Source organism: Pan troglodytes, chromosome 7, assembly GCF_028858775.2.
Source record: "Pan troglodytes isolate AG18354 chromosome 7, NHGRI_mPanTro3-v2.0_pri, whole genome shotgun sequence".
Taxonomy (NCBI): Eukaryota; Metazoa; Chordata; class Mammalia; order Primates; family Hominidae; genus Pan; species Pan troglodytes.
The window spans coordinates 93,176,657-93,195,909 of NC_072405.2; the positions used below are offsets into that span (position 1 = coordinate 93,176,657).

General features: G+C 33.7%; 1 protein-coding gene across 31 annotated transcripts in view; it reads left to right on the forward strand.

Moving 5' to 3' along the window:
- RALYL (RALY RNA binding protein like) overlaps positions 1–19,253 on the forward strand; it is a 730,553-nt gene that overhangs the window by 333,930 nt on the left and 377,370 nt on the right. For all 31 annotated transcript variants that reach the window (XM_054656850.2, XM_063817226.1, XM_016959617.4 and 28 more), the window contains one exon: positions 6,316–6,594. In XM_054656850.2, coding sequence (XP_054512825.1) covers positions 6,316–6,594 — 279 coding nt within the window. Of the gene's footprint in view, positions 1–6,315; positions 6,595–19,253 lie in introns of those variants that run through there.

The following is a 19,253-nucleotide window of genomic DNA, read 5'->3' on the forward strand; positions in this document are numbered from 1 at the left end:
ATGACAGAAGGCTAATGAGGAGCAAAGGCACATCTTACATGGTGGCAGGCAAGAAGCCAAAGTTGCTTCCACATTTTGGGTATCTTTACAGCAGCACCCCACTCCCAGTACCAATTTACTGTATTAGTCCATTCTCGTGCTGCTAATAAAGACATACCTGAGACTGGAATTGATAAAGGAAAGGGGTTTAATGGACTCGCAGTTCCACATGGCTGGGGAGGCCTCACAATCATGGCGGAAGGTGAATGAAGAGCAAAGGCATGACATATGGCAGCAGGCAAGAGGGCATGTGCAGTGAAACTTCCCTTTATAAAACCATCAGCTCTCATGAGACTTATTCACACTCATGAGACTTATTCATGAGAACAGCATGGGGAAAAAAAAACCCACTCCCATGATTCAATTACCTCCCACTGGGTCCCTCCCATAATACATACAGATTATTACAATTCAAGGTGGGATTTGGGTGGGGACACAAGGACAATCCATATCACCTGGGTGTTTTTTGTTATTTCTGTTGTTGTTTTTTATTTTTTTATTTATTTTTATTATACTTTAAGTTTTAGGGTACACGTGCACATTGTGCAGATTAGTTACATATGTATACATGTGACATGCTGGTGCGCTGCACCCACTAACTCATCATCTAGCATTAGGTATATCTCCCAATGCTATCCCTCCCCCCTCCCCCCACCCCACCACGGTCCCCAGAGTGTAATATTCCCCTTCCTGTGTCCATGTGATCTCATTGTTCAATTCCCACCTGTGAGTGAGAATATGCAGTGTTTGGTTTTTTGTTCTTGTGATAGTTTACTGAGAATGATGCTTTCCAATTTCATCCGTGTCCCTACAAAGGACATGAACTCATCATTTTTTACGGCTGCATAGTATTCCATGGTGTATATGTGCCACATTTTCTTAATCCAGTCTATCATTGTTGGACATTCAGGTTGGTTCCAAGTCTTTGCTATTGTGAATAATGCCGCAATAAACATACATGTGCATGTGTCTTTATAGCAGCATGATTTAGAGTTCTTTGGGTATATACCCAGTAATGGGATGGCTGGGTCAAATGGTATTTCTAGTTCTAGATCCCTGAGGAATTGCCACACTGACTTCCACAATGGTTGAACTAGTTTACAGTCCCACCAACAGTGTAAAAGTGTTCCAGAGTGAACAGGCAACCTACAAAATGGGAGAAAATTTTTGCAACCTATTCATCTGACAAAGGGCTAATATCCAGAATCTACAATGAACTCAAACAGATTTGCAAGAAAAAAACAAAGAACCCCATCAAAAAGTGGGCGAAGGACATGAACAGACACTTCTCAAAAGAAGACATTTATGCAGCCAAAAAACACATGAAAAAATGCTCATCATCACTGGCCATCAGAGAAATGCAAATCAAAGCCACAATGAGATACCATCTCACACCAGTTAGAATGGCAATCATTAAAAAGTTAGGAAACAACAGGTGCTGGAGAGGATGTGGAGAAATAGGAACACTTTTACACTGTTTTTTATTTTTTATACAATATAAGTGTCTTAGTGACTCTATCATTTAGATGGAAATTCAAGACCACTAAATCAGCAGAATGGTAGAGTTTACTAGCTGGTGATTTTGTCTGCTCCAAAAAAATATTTTATCTAAAGCACATTTTTGAGCACCTTTAATTTATAATAAATGTATCATATATGGATCCAAAGGTAAAAATCTCTCTCAAATAGAAATTAAAAGGCTTTATTTATTCTGATCACATTTCTTTATAATTTTACAGAGCATTTACCACCTCAGTCTGATATTTCCGGAATGAACCCTTAATCTTTTAAATTAGTTATCATATGACAGATACTTGAACTTTTTATTCTTCTGAAATACAGCTACACTATTGTATCTTTCCTAAGTTTTCAGGACCAAAAACAGCCGTTCTCTAGGTTTGAATGAAACATAAATAGCTAGATGTATTTCTGATTTACTTTTATCCTATATGTCTAGAAGGCAAGATCCCTGTTAGCCTTTTGGGGTAGAGCAATTCATTAAAATACGGCCTCAATTTTAACTAAGTAAAATTAAAAATACAGTGTCTTAATCATACTAGCCAGATTTGAAGGGTTCGAAAGTCACATGTGGTTATTGACTAACTTTTTGGATAGTATAGATATCAAATGTTTCCACCATCATAGAAAATTCTTTGGAACAACAGCAACAGTAGTTTACAGTTTATCTTTTATTTTACAGGAGTTTTCATAGATAGACACTTTACATGAGCTCCATCCAAACTTCTAAATTAAAAACAGACAGTTTGTTTGCACTGAAAAATTCATTTTCCCTTGTCATTTGTTTTTTAGTTGTAACATTTCTTTGACTGTTATACACCATTTTTGTGTCAAAATATAGATATTTTTTCCAATGCCTGACAGCTCTCTATTTTTTCTTTTTATCACTTGTTTTCAGTAATTTTATTATGATGTGTCTGGTGTGGTTATATACATATTTATTCTGCTTGAGGTTCATTGAGATTCTTAGATCTGTGGGATTATCATTTTTATCAAATTTGGAATATTTTGGCCATTAATTTTCTTGAATATTTTTCTACTAGCTCCTTGGGGACTCCAGATTTATATATGTTTAACGGCTTGACAGAGTTAAATATTAACTCACTGAGGCTCTGTATATTTTTTCAATGTTTTATCCCTATACTACATTTTACATATTCTCTACTTCTACAACTTCAAATTCACAAATTCGTTCTTCTGCAGTTTCATCACCATTCAGTGATTTAAAAAAAAGTTTTAGATATTACAGTTTTTATCTTTAAAAGTCCCATTTGATTCATTTTTTAACATCTTTAATGTCTCTTCTGGTCATGGGTCATATTTTAATTCTTAAGATCTGTAGGAGTTTTTGCATGATGGTGAAAATAGTGTATTTTATGTGATTGAATGAGTTCTGTTTTCTCTTTTCTTTTTTCTTTTTCTTTTTTTTGAAATGGAGCCTCACTTTGTCACTAGAATGCAATGGGGCACTTTCTGCTCACTGCAACCTCTGACTCCCAACTTCAAGCAATTCTTCTGCCTCAGCCTTCCGAGTAGCTGGGATTTACAGGTGTGCACCACCACACCTGGCTAATTTTTTTGTATTTTTAGTGGAGATGGGGTTTCACCATGTTGGCCAGGCTAGTCTCAAACTCCTGACCTCAAGCCATCTGCGCACCTCAGCCTCCCAAAGTGCAGGGATTACAGGTGTGAACTACCACACCTGGCCCAATTATTGTTTTTAAAGAAGTGTTATACTTTTCTTTGACAGACATTTGGGTTGTTTCTGGTTTAGCTGGATCATCTTAAGCCTTGTTTTCAACTTTTGCTAGGGTGGTCACAGAATACCTTTACCTATTGGAATCTTTAATCTCCATTACTAAGGCTCACCCTTCTGATGCCTAAATTTAATTCTCCAGGTAGTCAATTTGGACTCTCCACTGCTGCTGGTAGGAACTTGAATGATTCTTGGCCTTCTGCAGTTCTTGGAATCATTCAGTTCACAAGTTTGCAATAACTTCTTGCCCAGCCTCGTGAAATTATACCGTTTGCATACATGACTTAGAAATCAGCATAGGTTCAAAGGACTTTAAAGCAGATTTCTAGAGTTCTTTGTCTGCATAGCTCTCTGTCTCAAGAAACCTGTCACACAAATTCCAACTGCCCCAGATGCTCTGAACTCTGATCTGTATCTCCTCAACTCAGTAGGGTCACTGTCTCAGTTTGCAATATCTTCCCCACTCCACGGACACTGCTCTAGACCTGAAATATGTTCTCCAGGCAGAAAGCTTGGCTGTCCTATGTTTTACTTTCCTTGTCTCTTCTTTCTCAGATGTAATGGCTCTGTACTGCCTGTAGTTTAATGTCTTAAAAACAGTTGCTTCATCTATATTTCCTTGGTTTTCTATTTCTTTGAGTCAGGAGGGTTAATTTAGTCACTGTTACTCCATCGTGGCTGAAAGTGGAAGTCTTTCTTCAACTGATGTAAAAGTTTATGTAATAGAAAAGATATTAAACTATGAATTGAGGCCTAACTTTTAGAGAATGTTGAAATGACAGAATACAATACTACAACAAAACTTACTCTTATAAACACTGATAGAAACTGACAAGTCGGTGGTTGTGAAAAAAATTAGATATATAGATATGTATAGATTTTAAGGTAAGTAAGAGTTATTAATTAGAATTACACAGTTGTCAGTTTGGAGGTACAGGTATGAGTGTCATCTACACAGAATGAAAGAACAGAGCAGAGTCCAAGATAGCATGTTGACATTCACAGTGAGGATTCAGAGTACAGCTGTACCCTCGAATTAAATTTGACCAAGGGTTATCAATGGCAGACCACCGGGCTCTGTAAACCACAGGTCTGATCTAATCTAGCAATTCTTGTGTTTGCATTTTAACCAATGTATATCTGTCCAGGAAATAAAATGTCAACTATAAGAATTGTTTACCCTTGAAAATAACTCTATGATGTTTCTAAAAATATATGTCACATGAGATCACAAACAAAGTAGTATGCTTTCTGTGGATTGTATTACTGGTGTTGGCTTGGAATGGTAAGAAAGGAAACTGACTCTAAGTTACCTATCTTGATTTTTCTTGTTTTATTAATTCTCAGAGCATTTGTCTTGAGATATACAATATCTCAAATTGCAAGATAAAAAAATATATATCAACTTTTCTTTCTTCAACTCTACTTTGAATAATTCATAAAGGAACCACTTAAAGGTAGCTAATCTGAATCAATACAAGGCAGTGTTATAATCTTTGTTTCTAATGGTGTTTTACTCTTAATTTTTATGTAAATAACTGAATGTATTGTTTATTAAACTGATCTTCATTATAAGGAGATATTTATAATGTTGGCTGTCCAATATGAAGTAAGCTTTAAAAATCCCAGATGTAATATTAAACAACTTAATTTGAAACATTTTATGCTACTTGGTTGCTCTTGATTTCAGGAGTATCTGTTTTAAATGCATAATAAGTACATTTTCAAGCATATCCAATTTACATGCCTTAAAGACTTCCACCGCCTTAATGCTTAATTTAGAAATATCATTTTAAATGATTCTTAAAAATCAGATGCACTTATTTTTGTAGCTGTAATATTTTAAGAGAGCCTTCATATAAAAATATAGTTGTCACTGACAAACAGTATCAATTAGCTAATGTTCAACAATGATCATCAATGTCAGGGACTGTTACCTTGTTGAAATTTTAGTTTAGCCTTAATGGTGTCTATAAATTAATAGGTACTGTAAATGATGCATGACAAAAAATAGGTTGTTAGCAAATGTTGTGGAAGGAAGGAGGGAAGAAAGGAAGGAAAGAAGGGAAGGAAGGAAGGAATTTTCAAAGCCTTAAGAATGAATCTGTATGTGCTGGAATACTTAGAAATAAAAGTTTTGTTTAATTTAATTAAACACAAATATTCTACCAAGCTCACAAAATGATTTTTAAAAATACTAGCAATCATTAGGCAACATAGGAGCCTTTAGTTAAGTGAATTAGAAAGTGAAGTTAAGAATAAAATTTCAACAGTTACCTAATCTACTAATTTGCTGATCATTGATGAACACTGGCTCTTATGTTTTGTTTTGTTTTGTGTTTTTATGAAGCTGACATGTACTATTGGTTCAAATAAATAGCATATATAGTATTCTGGCTAAGTCGCTTATTTTGAAAATTGTGGTTTTCTTATGTTAAATTTTTGAATTGAATTTCTAATACCATTTTTCCTTTTCCACAGCCTTAAATGGAACAAATTGTTAGTTTCTGACAGAAGGGTTCTGATGTTGAAATAGACAGTATGTCTACCTATTACAGAAATATAGAAATAAAAATGCATGTACTCAAACAGAAGATGGAGGTTACATTTCTGTATTACATCTATCATCAGACCTTAGCCATGTTGGATTTTTGGTTGCTGTTGATAGAATAAGGCAGATTTTCCTCAAACTTTCTTTTGCAAAATAGTTAGACTTAAATATAAAAACAACTGCAAAATATTCAGTCATTAACAAATCAAGAATCTTTATAACTGTATGTTAAGTGATTATGTTTTTTCTACTGTATTTAGCAATGCAATGCTTACCTTTTATATTACTAAATATATTAATTTTATTCTCAAGAAAATCATTAATACTTAGGGATTGGAGGTTTCCTGAGTGTAATATTGAAAAACTGTTAAAAAGCCAGTGATACCCATTCAATCTAATGATTTACCTTTTGATTATTTGTTTTGTTTGTTTGTTTGTTTGTTTGTTTAAGGATTAAAGCAAGGAGAGCCAATCATGACTGGCAAAACACAGACCAGCAACGTCACCAATAAGAATGACCCCAAGTCCATCAACTCCCGTGTTTTCATCGGCAATCTAAATACGGCAATTGTCAAGAAAGTTGACATTGAAGCCATTTTTTCAAAGTATGGAAAAATAGTTGGATGTTCCGTTCACAAAGGTTATGCATTTGTACAGTACATGAGTGAGCGACATGCAAGAGCTGCAGTGGCTGGAGAAAATGCCAGAGTCATCGCCGGCCAACCACTTGGTAAGTCATGCTCAGACATTGATCTCACGTTATTGTTCATATATCTGGAAATTGTTTTATTTCACAAAACCCAACACCACTTTTGTTTCTACCTCTTCTTTAACCAATTAGAGTGATTTTATATTTATTATTTATATTTTTTTCATCCTCATATTGTTTTGTATATAGGTATCTTATTTTCTGTACAAATTTATAAATTTGAGATCAAGGCTACTTTGCAATACTTATTACCTCCACCCATCCTAACACAGCCAGGCAAATAATAAATATGCATCAGGTTTAACTTTATTTGACTTGAGATAGCATCTGTCTTCCAGGAAACACTATCCTATGCAAAAAAATAACTTCGCTTGTCATACTTATAGCATTTGATCTGAGCCTAATGCATTTTCCTCGTTTCCTATGTTTTGGAGGAGAAGGGGTAGAATATAGCAAAAGAAAGTAAATTTTTAGAATGGGGAAAGGAATATAATTCACATTTTAAAAATCTGGTTAAGGATTTTGTGTATTATACCTGTATAATCATGCATAATAATCAGATTTCTGTCTAATGTTCAAGAAATAATATAGTTTTTTTCAAAGAAAGGAAAACAATGCAGTCTGAAATAAAAAGACTTGGAAAAATATTTTATAATTAATGTGTAGATAAAAATCAAAATTAGATAATTATTTAGATGTTTTTCTACCTTAGGAAAAAATATGGTTAATATATTAATGATTCCTCAATTTATGTTTCTTGTTCTGTCTAGATTAATATGTCAAACTCATTGTACAGCATCTTCTCATGGATACTCAAAAGGCATTTCAGCTTCATATGCCCAGAACAAAACCCATGATTTTCCATACCCTCAACCTTCTCCACTCCCAAATTTCCTCATCACAATAAAGGGAACCCCCAATTTATCCAGTTTAAAAAAAAAAAAAACTTTGATTCTTAACTTCCCCCATCATCAAGTTCGCTTGTCAATATATTGCAAATATAGTCCAAACCCAATCTCCTTTTAAATGTGTGCTGAAGGCCATCTCATACAGCCCATGGTTGTATCTCAGGGGCACTGAAATAACTCCCTAGTTCGTCCACTTCTTTTTACTCTTGCCAGAGTGTCTTTTAAAAACATTGATCAGATTATGTTCTTAACCTGCTTTTAAACCTCTAATGCCTTTCTCATACAGAATAAGATTCACATTCTATACCATACCTACAATGCCCTATACTGCCACATCTTCAATTCTATCTCCTTATTCTCTCTCCCTTCTTGAACCACTCTAGTAATGCTGGCTGCCTTGATAATGCCTCAAACATTCCAAGATTGTTCCTACTTCAGAGGCTTTGTATTTGCTATTCCCTCTGCTCAGACGACAGGTCTTTGCTAATTATTTGCTCCTTTCTTTATTGAGTGTGCTGTGCTAAAAATTTACCTCCAATGAGAGGCTTTTACTGACCAGCCTATCTAAAATAGAATAGTCATCTTCCTCCTTCTTTCACTGTCTATTCTATTACTCTGTGTTAATTTTTTTCATAGCACCTATCAGAATCTGGATTACATAGTTCAATTTATAATCTTACATGTGTCATGACCACAAATATAAAGCTGAAGAAGCATACAAAAGAAGCAAGTTAAAAGTATAGAGAAATCAAGCTAGGAGAGTGTTAAGAATATTGTGAATATTATCAAATGATATAACACAATTAAAACTATTTGGGAAAGTATGAATTCATTAAAATGTAGAAGAAGTCAGAGGGAATAGTCTTGAGGGAAAAAAACAAAAGATGTTTTGGGTAAGTGCCTGATATTTAACTACAAACAAATCACTATCAGATAGGAATATAGTTTTTATTTACATTGGTCCCATCCAACTTTCTATATTTTAAAGAAAGGAAAGAAAGGAAGTGCTTTCCAAAAGACATTGGTATATTTTCCACTTGTCTTTTTGTTTTCCTTAATGTCTCCATTTTGCTTGCTTACTTTGATATGGGAATTTTCTGACATTTTTGTTTTCCTTTTTAAGTTGAAAGTCTTAATTCAGGGCCATATCCCAGCAGATTTCAGGGCAAGCTCTATTTACTGTCTGTATCCTGATTGTTATGAAACTAACAAATACTTGAGGAAATGCATTTAATTATTTTTGTTGTTTGAAAAATTAATTATCAGTTTAAGATCAATTAAAAGCCTGATTCACTTTTTAATGAGCTACAGCTAATTTTCTGGAGTTCTGTTTCCTATCACTACTCAGTTGATTGCTATCTTTTTGAGAAGAATGCAATGGGCAAAGATAAATACCACACTAAAAATGTAGTGCCTTACCTGCACAAACCCAAGGAAAAAAATGATGACGCCAAATTGCTTTGCTTTCAGAGACACAAAGTTAAATTGTACCTCTTCTAAGATACCATTTCTCATTCTCAGTCATTCCTCTTAGATCCTCTCTTAGTTTTGTCCTCAGGTAAATCTTTAGAGCATATATCCTAATCATCTATAATCACACTTTGTGCCTGAAACCAAGTCTTAGACTTTATTTCTTTAGTTCAAATCTCGTCTTTCACTACCTCTGTCCAAGCTGAATGACTTCATACAAAGCAAGTACGTTAAAATTTATCTAACAACTTTGCTTTTCAGGTCAAGTGCTTGAATATACCCAGCGGTTTTTTTGTTTGTTTGTTTTTTACCTATGTTGCTAGAAACTCAGGCAAAGGCATGTCTTCCAATTGTTCCCTATAGAAGTTAGTTCCTCCATCAGGTCCTGAAGAAGACCCTCAGTTTGTAGGATGTATATACATTTCTAGCTTCAAGTATTATACCTTTGTTTTTGATGATTTGAGCAAAACTTAGGTTCAAGTATATTAATCACTTGCTTCTTGAGTTTTTTGATTCCCAAGTAAACTCTTTCTAATCTGCCCCCCAACAAACCCCAGCCAGTTCTTAATATGAAGTGCATTTTTATGGATGAAATAATAGGCCATTATTATATGAAGTTATTATTAGTGTCAGGTACCACGACCTATCTAAGCATTCTCCTTTCTCTTAAGAGTGAGAAGGAAATTAATATTGATTAGATCATGCACTGGATTAGTACTTTACCTATATTATCTTATTTGATCTCAAATAATGCATATTTGTATATCATTTTCTGAAAAGGAACAATCTTTTATTTACTGCATGTTTAAAATGTTTATATATGATTTAGAGATTAAAAATTACACATCAGTAGTACCAGGAAAAATTAAGCACCCTAATGTGAGGTCTTAAAGTTTTATGAAGACTATAGATAACTTGGCCATAATTTAATTTACTTTCTTATACATTTCCAGTTGTTTGGCACATCTTTTGCACCATGATAGAGGGTATCCATGTTTATTCTTAGCTTCTGTCTTTGATATATAATAGAAGACTGCTAAATCCTCTGTGGAAAAACAAAAAAGATTGCATTTTGACTCATATTACTTAGGGATTCCTAAAATGTCAGAATCTATCTATGAAATTATTCATTATTCAGAATTTTTTTATCACAATTCCTATAATGTAAAAATCCTCATAAAACTGTACATCTATATTTGGTTATTTAATTGATTTTAATACAATTTAAATATAAGCAGGTGAAATTTAACATATCCTCTTAATATTTAATTGAGTTTGAATTCTAAGTTTGTTAATATTGGAAATATTTATTGCATTTTTTCAATCTAAGTGTAGTCATTAGAACTTTTTTCCTCAAACACATTATATGCGAGATAAAAACATTTTAAATGCTTAATAGAGACAATTTTTATGAGTAGTCACATACGAAGTGTCCTTTTACACAAAATGTTATGCAGAGGTTAGAGACTAAGACTAGACAGTGCCAATTTTATGTATCTACTGATTACATTGGCTTGATTACAAACATGCTATAAATAAACATTTGCAATGTCTTTCTTTATATTTGGATTATTTTACTGTTACAATGCTTGTAAAAGATACAATTTATGAACTTGAGAAGCCAGCTGTGGATAGTAGGAGGAACCAAACACTGAAAAATAATTTATCTAGAGCAATCATTTTTGTTCTGAAACCCATATGCAGGCCCCTGTCCTTAAGAAGCAAAGTGTGCTTTAGGAAAAGAATATATAAAGCAGAGAATTAAATTAATTGTATCACATTGTAAGTGTCTTGCAAATGCAGAAAGAATTCAAAGTGGGAACATGATGAATAGGGATGGTAAATTTTAAAGTAAATATGGTGAATATACTTAACTAGATCCTGAAGGAAGTAATGGAATTGTCTTAGTAGAGAGGAAGATGTTTGAGAGAGATATAAGAACAAAGAAGAGAACGTTCAAATGCTTGTAACAATTCCCGTCAAGCATGTGCTGAGAGCAATGGATTTCAAACGTCTTTTTATCCCCAACTGTTTTGCATCCAGAGTGATCTTTTCAAAATGCAAATCTAATCATGTCACTGTCTTTTAAAACTTTCAGGGATTTCTCATTGTTCTCAGAAAAAAGAATGAAACCTTTGCTGTGGGCTACAAGTTTCTACCTCATTTGTTTCTTTGTCACCTGCAGACTCACATCATAGCCCCATCAGCCTTGCTTTGAGCTACAACTACATTCACTTCTTTCAGTTCTTTGAACAACTTGTGTTCTATCGCCCAACAGGGCCTGTGCACATGCTATCTTGACTGCTCAGAAAGTTCTTCCTATGAACTCTGCACTGCCTCACCCTACTTCCCCACTTAATCCCTTTTGCCTGGCTAATCATTCTTCAGATCTCAAATGAAATTTCAGTACTTTAGTGAAACCTACTTGTGTCCCTCAAAGCTAGCTGGAGTGTTTTACTACACTTTCTAGCAAGTATCTTCTTTTCAATTGTATTTTTATATTTATTATTTTGTAATTGATATCTGTCCCTTCTCCCTCTAAGCTATAAGTTTCTTAGGGCATGGAATATATATGTTTTTACTCATCTTCTTAGCATCTAACAAAATGCTAACACTTCCATGGCAAATGCTCAGTGAGGATGTACTGGATGAATGATTGGATAGATGGTTAGTTGGAGGAATGGATGGACTTGGCTAAAGGGGTCCCTCACATGGAAAAGAGCACCACAGGAAGAAGACAAAGAAGCAGGAGGAGGAGAAATAAGAAGAGAACAGGGAGAGGAAGGAAGGAGAAGTGGCAATTACAAGTTCCCCAGAAAGCAAGACGATATACTTGGGGTTGCTGCTAAGCGAAGGCAAAGTGATTATGATCAGCTTGCTAAGGAGACCAGATATTTAATCTTGAAATTCTTCAACAGACATTCCAAAGGTAACTGTTTCATAGGCCTGATTTCAGTTTTTTATAAATATAATCCAATCTTTAATAAGCATGAAATATTAACACATATATACTTTATTCAAAGGTTAGAGTGAAGGATATATTGGTTTGAAGAAAGATTTCTACTCATGAAAAACTTCCTACACATTCCTTAAAATGTCATCCTTTCATAGTTTTCTCTTATTAATAGCTGGATATTTGCATGGCACTTCATCATTGTCAAAGTTCTTTCATGCACATATTATCTTCTTTGATTTTCACAACAATGCCAAGAAATAAGATTAGTATTTATGCCCATTCTGCTGGCTAGGAGCCAAAGCACAGAGAAATGAACTTAGTCTATATCACACAAATGGTGGTGCAAGATTGTTGGCTCACATTTTCTGACCCTAATTATTTTTACTATTTCTCTTTCCAGAAATTTATTCCATTTCATCAGAGTGATCATAAACTCTGTCATCCAAACAATAATACTTTTGAGAGTAAAAAGTTACTCTCATTGATTTTGCTTTGTTTGCGGAGCCTGTCCTGTGCATGGTAGGATGTTAGTAGCATCCCTGCCTTTTTTTTTTTTTTTTTTTTTTTTTGAGACGGAGTCTCGCTCTGTCGCCCAGGCTGGAGTGCAGTGGCGCTGTCTCGTCTCACTGCAAGCTCCGCCTCCCGGGTTCACGCCATTCTCCTGCCTCAGCCTCCTGAGTAGCTGGGACTACAGGCTCCTGCCACCACGCCCGGCTAATTTTTTTATTTTATTTTATTTTATTTTATTTTATTTTATTTTTTGTATTTTTAGTACAGACGGGTGTTTCACCGTGTTAGCCAGGACGGTCTTGATCTCCTGGCCTCGTGATCCGCCCACCTCGGCCTCCCAAAGTGCTGGGATTACAGGCGTCAGCCACCGCGCCCGGCCGCATCCCTGACTTCTACCTGCAAGATACCTGTAGTACCCCTTCCAAATAGTGACAGCCAAAAATTGTCTGCATGTTACCAAATGTCTCCTGGGAGGCAAAATCACTCCAGTTAAGAATTACTGTTGTGGGGTAATCATACCAAAATAAACTCCATTACTTTTCAGAATTGTTCTAATGGTCTTAGGATAAACTATATTAAAACAATGCTTTGAGTTATTTTGACAGTAACTCATAATTTATAATAAGAATGTATCTTTTCCAATTGTTCAGAAAATAAAACTCAGTAAGTGCGTTTCAGGGCAATTTTAATGTATTCATGACCATAGCTTACCCACTTACATCACCAGTTTGTTACAAAGCCTTCTGTCTCTTCACATCTTTAATACACTGCCTTTTAGAGGTGTGATTTTTCTCCGTAAGATCCCTCCATTCAAACATGTCTAATCGCCACTAGAAATGATGAAGAAAAAGAAAGCATCATGGAAGAGTTAAGTGAAAAATACGGAGTACCAAGATTACTCAGAGGCTCAGGACGATCTTCAAATATATATTATTCAACAACAACACTAAAAACTTGTTAAGACAAAGACAGAATTGTGGTATCCCTAGTTGATGTTGTCCCTAACAAATACATTAGTTTTACCAAGCATCCATCCTATTTCACTTTGGTAAGTATTATTCTTCTGCATATGCCTCCAGCTTCAAATTAGATGGAGTATCTGAGCATCTAGCAAGGACAGATTGACAGACAGCCTGGGGTGAAGTGAGTATGGATAATCATTTTTGACAAAGTAGTCTATCGCAGAACCCCTAAAGAAGCACATGAACCTTATGGAGATTTCTAAGTCATGAAAAGTCTTGTAGAAAACATCCAAAGAATGCTGCAGGTAATAAATAGCACTTTCAGCAATGCACCATTATGTAATTCTATTACCATTTGGACTGAGAAAAAAGAAGATAATTTTTAGCTTTTGCCTCAGTGTCTAAAGAAGATATTGTTATCATAATTTCTTAACTTGATAGGTTAACAAAACTTCCACTCTCGAAGATACAAATCAAAAGTTAGTGCTTCAGCTACTTTAAATATTCGCTGCAATAAGCATACAAAAATATTTGAATATGTAAATCTTGGAATTTTTCTTAACAACCTTTGAAACTATTCATCATTCTAGCTTTTTCCACTAACAAAACGTTCAACTCATTCCTATATTTTAAACATCCAATTTTCCTACCATATTTTATGTTATACAGATTATACAAAGTAGTTCATCAATTGCAGAATGCTATATAGAGATGGCTACTATATTTGTTTTAAAAACTCTATTCAGGGTGTATACGTGCACATGTACCCTAGAACTTAAAGTATAATAAATAAATATATATATTAAAAAAAAAATAAAACTATTCACGGGCCGGGCGCAGTGGCTCACACCTATAATCTCAGCACTTTGAGAGGCCGAGACAAGCTGATCGCTTGAGCCCAGCAGTTTCAGACCTGCTTGGGCAACATGGCAAAACCCCATCTCTGCAAAAAATACAAAAATTAGCTGGGCTTGGTGGCATGCACCTGTGATCTTAGCTATTCAGGAAGCTGAGGTGGGAGAATCACCTGAGCCCAGGAAATTGAGGTAGCGGGCTACAGTGAGCTGTGATCATGCCACTGCACTCCAGCCTCAGTGAAAGTGAAATCCTGTCTCAAAAAAAAAAAAAGTCTGTTCGCAAGGCTGTGGAGGGACTTAAATGGTATACAAATGAGTGGGAGTATGAAAAATTACTTACGAGATGGTATTCAGTACAAATCACTTTTGTTTTATCTTTTCTGAGATTCATAGAAATATATTGCCATCCTGTATCAGTGGCTTGTAGTAATAATGTTTTTTATTTATATATCATTTTTCCTCATCAACCTTCTCAAAGAAGATCAAGGTACACTTAATTACATTTTTTAAAAATTATCTTTCCAGCATCCTTCAAGGAAGCTAGATAGTAGATTTAATTAAACTCATTTTACAAATAAGGGGAATTCTATAATGTACTTAAAGAGAGCAGGTTTTATGAAAACAAAAATCTCAGAAATTTCTTCCAATATTGTGCATAATTACTGTAAGTTTCCTTAATTCTACTTCCAAGGTTTGTATGTATGTATGTATAAATCTGGTAATTGTTTAAGAAGTCTTTATCCTCATCTTTCACTGTCATCAATTAATAAGTAATAAAAACAATACTATGTGGGTTATAAAGCACAACAGACATTTAAAGTTTTCAGTAATTAAACAGAGCTACTTAAAATGCTGTAAACAAATGCTAATTAGCAAGCCTCCACGATAGAGTGAATTATAGAACTAACGGTCTGTCAGCCAGGGAGATACATGGCCCCACATATGATAGAAAGCCCGGGGGATTTGCTTTCTATTTCTAAAATTGCTTATTTGACTCAATCACTGAACCTAAATTAGTGAAAGCAGTGGTAGAGACTGTAAATAATTTTTTTTCATTAAAACTATCATTGGAAACTTCTGAGCAACATTTAAAGATCGTATTAGTTCTAACTTGCTTGTTGTTACTTAATTCCTACTACAAAGCTAAATAATATATAAAATAAATAGAAAAAATCAGTGCCTCAAGTTATCCTTTAATGTGGGGAATAAAATGTCTGAAAGTCATTTATGAACTAATTTTAGAATGCTCTACTACTGGAAATATTTATTCTTTCAACACTACATTTGTTGTTTTAGATGCTTGCCAACATATATATTAAATTCTAAAAGAGAATAAAAACATAGTGCCTCCACCAAAACGAAATAACTTAAAATATAAAGTAAAATAATAAAACAAAATAGATTACAGCTCTTGGAAAATATTCTAATTGTGGAGTAAAATATTTATACATAAGATAACATGCAGATGAAGATGATAAATACAAGATAAAGCATGATGTAATACAGATCAAATACCATAAAAGGATGAAGTATTGTAAATTTATTTAAGAAAGGCTTATGGGCCAGTTGTGGAGTAAAATGTTCACCTATAAAACAACACACAATAGGAAGTGGGAAACTCAAGCCATTATGTAACACACATCAAGTGCTACTGGAATTTTAAATAAAAAGTATTATAAGGGTGTTTGGAGGCCTGTTAGGAAATGTGGATTTGAATTTAACTGTTACTCTAAAATATGTGGCAAACAAATTGAGTATAATCATGAAGAAAATCTTTATAGGCTGCAATTCTTAAGTAATTTTAATTGGAACCAAAACACAGAATTGAAATATAGCTTGCAATGTTTGTGAAAGTTGGTGGTTTCGAGTTAGGCTCAGGACTCACGATTCCTATGTTAGAATCCTAGCTCTCCACTTAGGACATGTGGAACTTTGGACAAGTTACTAAAGGAGCAGCTGCTGTTGTCTTGTCTGTAAAATGTAGGTATCAGAATAGGGCCCACCTCATAGAGTTGTGAAGATTAAATGCATCAATATGTGTAAAATGGTTAAAAACATTTCCTGGGACATACAAAGTGATGTAAAAACCTAAAAGAAGGCAAAAGCGCTAGACATCCAATTAAGTCCTACTGTTTAATGCCTTCTAAAAATGAATTTAGAAAACTGGAGAAACAGGTCCTAGATCTTTAGCTTTTTGAAGGTGTTGGTCCTGTTACAAGAATTTATGTTCTCTGGCTCTAATTTTCTCATTTGTGAGGAAGCCATGGGACTAGGTGATCAGTAAGATCCCAAAAAAGACCAAATAGTCATGATGGTTTCTGCTTTTTCTGTCTTGTTGAAAAAAATCTTTGCCTCTTCTTTGGCCATAAAGACATGCTTCTGTGTTTCCTTGTAAGGGACTTTTGTATTGGTTTTACTATTCACATTTAGACTTTACTACCTCTGGAATTGAATTTTTTGGTATGGTATTTGATAGTGAAAAAGATTCACTCATTTCCATGTGAATATCAAGTAATCCCACAGGATTTGTTGAAGAGACTCTTGTTTTTCAACTGCCCTGAAATGTCCCTCTGAATATATATTAAGTGATCAAGTATATATATATATGCGTGTGTGTGTGTGTGTGTGTACATGCACGGACATACACACACACAAACACATCCACATTTTAATTTACATGTAATTAAACATATGCTGCAAATATGATATTGTAAATAATACTGATAAATACTGTAAATGACACCATTTTGGACATATTTCCTAATTGTTTATTCCTGGTCTATTTATTGATGTATTTATGACCTTCTAAAATCACGTATTAATTTTAAGCTTACTCTAGATTTTTAGACCAGTGTATGTGTACAACAATGTCTCTTGCAAAAAAATGACTTTTATTTATTATCTTCCAATACGTACACATTTCTTTCCTTGCTTATTCTAGAATAATATTCAAGATCAATCATGATGGTAGGTAGCTTTATCTCATTACATGAGAAACCTGTTAATATTTTGCTATTATTTTTTATCATAGGATTTGTGTGTGTGTGTGTGTATGTGTGTATGTGTAAACTCTCTATTAAATTAAGGAAGTTATCTTCTATTTCTAGTTGGCTAACAACTTTTACCAGGAAATCATGATGAATTTTATCAAGTATATTTCATGCACGCATTCAAATGAATTTTTATTTTCCCTTTTATTTTGTTAGTGTGATGAACTACAACAATTGATCTTTGGTTGTGAAATCAGTCTCATACTTCGGGAATCAACCCATCATGATAAAAAAAAAAGTGTTATCTTGTGTGTTTTTTTTTTAACCTCTATGTTCATGATAAAATATTGGTTTATAATATTTTTTCTGGTTATGTCCATGTCATTTTTACTGTCGAGGAGATGCTGGCCTCATAGAACAAACTAGGAAGCATTCCTACTTTTCCTGTTATCTGGAAGAATCTGCATGTGATTGGTAACATTTCATAACATTTGGATAATCCATCAATGATGCCAGTTGGGTCTGGAATATTTTGTGGAACTATCTTTAATACAGATCTAATTGCCTTCAATGAAAAGTACTATTGAGATTTTTAAAATATTTTCTTGTGTCAGTTATGGAAAAATGAGTTTTCAAAAAAAGTGTACATTTGATACACATTATCAAATATATTAGCATAAGATTAAGAACTTTAAGCTTTGTCTTTTTGTTTTTTTAATCAGAATAGTGATAATTTTTCCCTTACCTCTTTCATTTTAAGTCAGATTAGTCATCTATTCAAGCACCCAAATTATGGCTTTGTGTATTTTCTCTATGGCATGCTTGTTTTTGCTTCATTACTCTGGAATAATATCCTTTTTTTTTCTTCTACACTTTTTGGGTTTAATTTGCCACTCTTTTCCTAACTTCATGAATGAAGACATAGATCATTGATTTTTAGCTTCTCATGTTTTCTAAAACAGCATATAAGTCTGTAATTCTCTCTGAGCACAGTCTCAGCCTCATCCCACATGTTCTAGTATGTCATATTTTCAGAATCATTTAGTTGATAAATATTTTCTAGTTCATGTCTATATTTCTTCTTTGACCATGGGTTATTGAGAGGTTTCTTACTGACATTATAATTTTAAAAATTGATTTTAGCTTAATTTCACTGTAACCAGAAAATAATATATAATAAAATTAATTTAAATTCAATGAGAACTTTTAAATAGCCCTAGATATGGTCAATTTTAGTTAGTGTTCTATATGCAGTTGACACACAGTACATATATTCTATTGTTCTGGGCATCCTTCTTTATATGTCAAACAGGCAAAAATCGCTAATTGAATTACTCTGACCTTCCGCATCATTACTGATTTTTGTCCTCTTTTCCATCAGTTATTAATAGATGTGAATTACGATTATGGATCTTTCTATTTATCTTCTTAGTTCTTTATTTTGTTTTATATATTTGAAGCAATATTTAGTAAATACAAACTTGGAATTTGTGTATCTTCCTAATGTAGTCATCCTTTCATATAGTGTGATATATCTATCTCTTTAGTAATTATTTCTGTCTTAGAGAAAAGCTTGGTTTAATCTTAATATTCCTTAACTCACTTCCTCTTGATTTGTGTTTGTATGGTATATCATTTTTCATCCATTTTAATTTCAGTGATCCTGTGTCTTAATATTTAAAGTGTTCTTGCAAGGAACATAGAATCTTCCAAATACAGTAGGACAACCTTTGTTTTTTTAATTCTAATAACCTATTCACATTTAATTGCGGTTGTATTTGAATTTGTGTCTATAAGTTTGCTGTTTTTTAAATTTGTTCCATGTACTGCATGTTCATTTGTGGCCATTTTTAGATTAATGTTTCTTTTATTGTTTTGCTGTTTCCATTATGTTAGCTCCTAAGTTCTGTATACTTTACTGTTCTTGTGGTATTAACTTAGAGATTGCAACAGGTATCTTTTATTTATTAGTTTAATGTAAATTATACTTCATACTACTTCCCAGATAATCTTAAATCCACAGAACA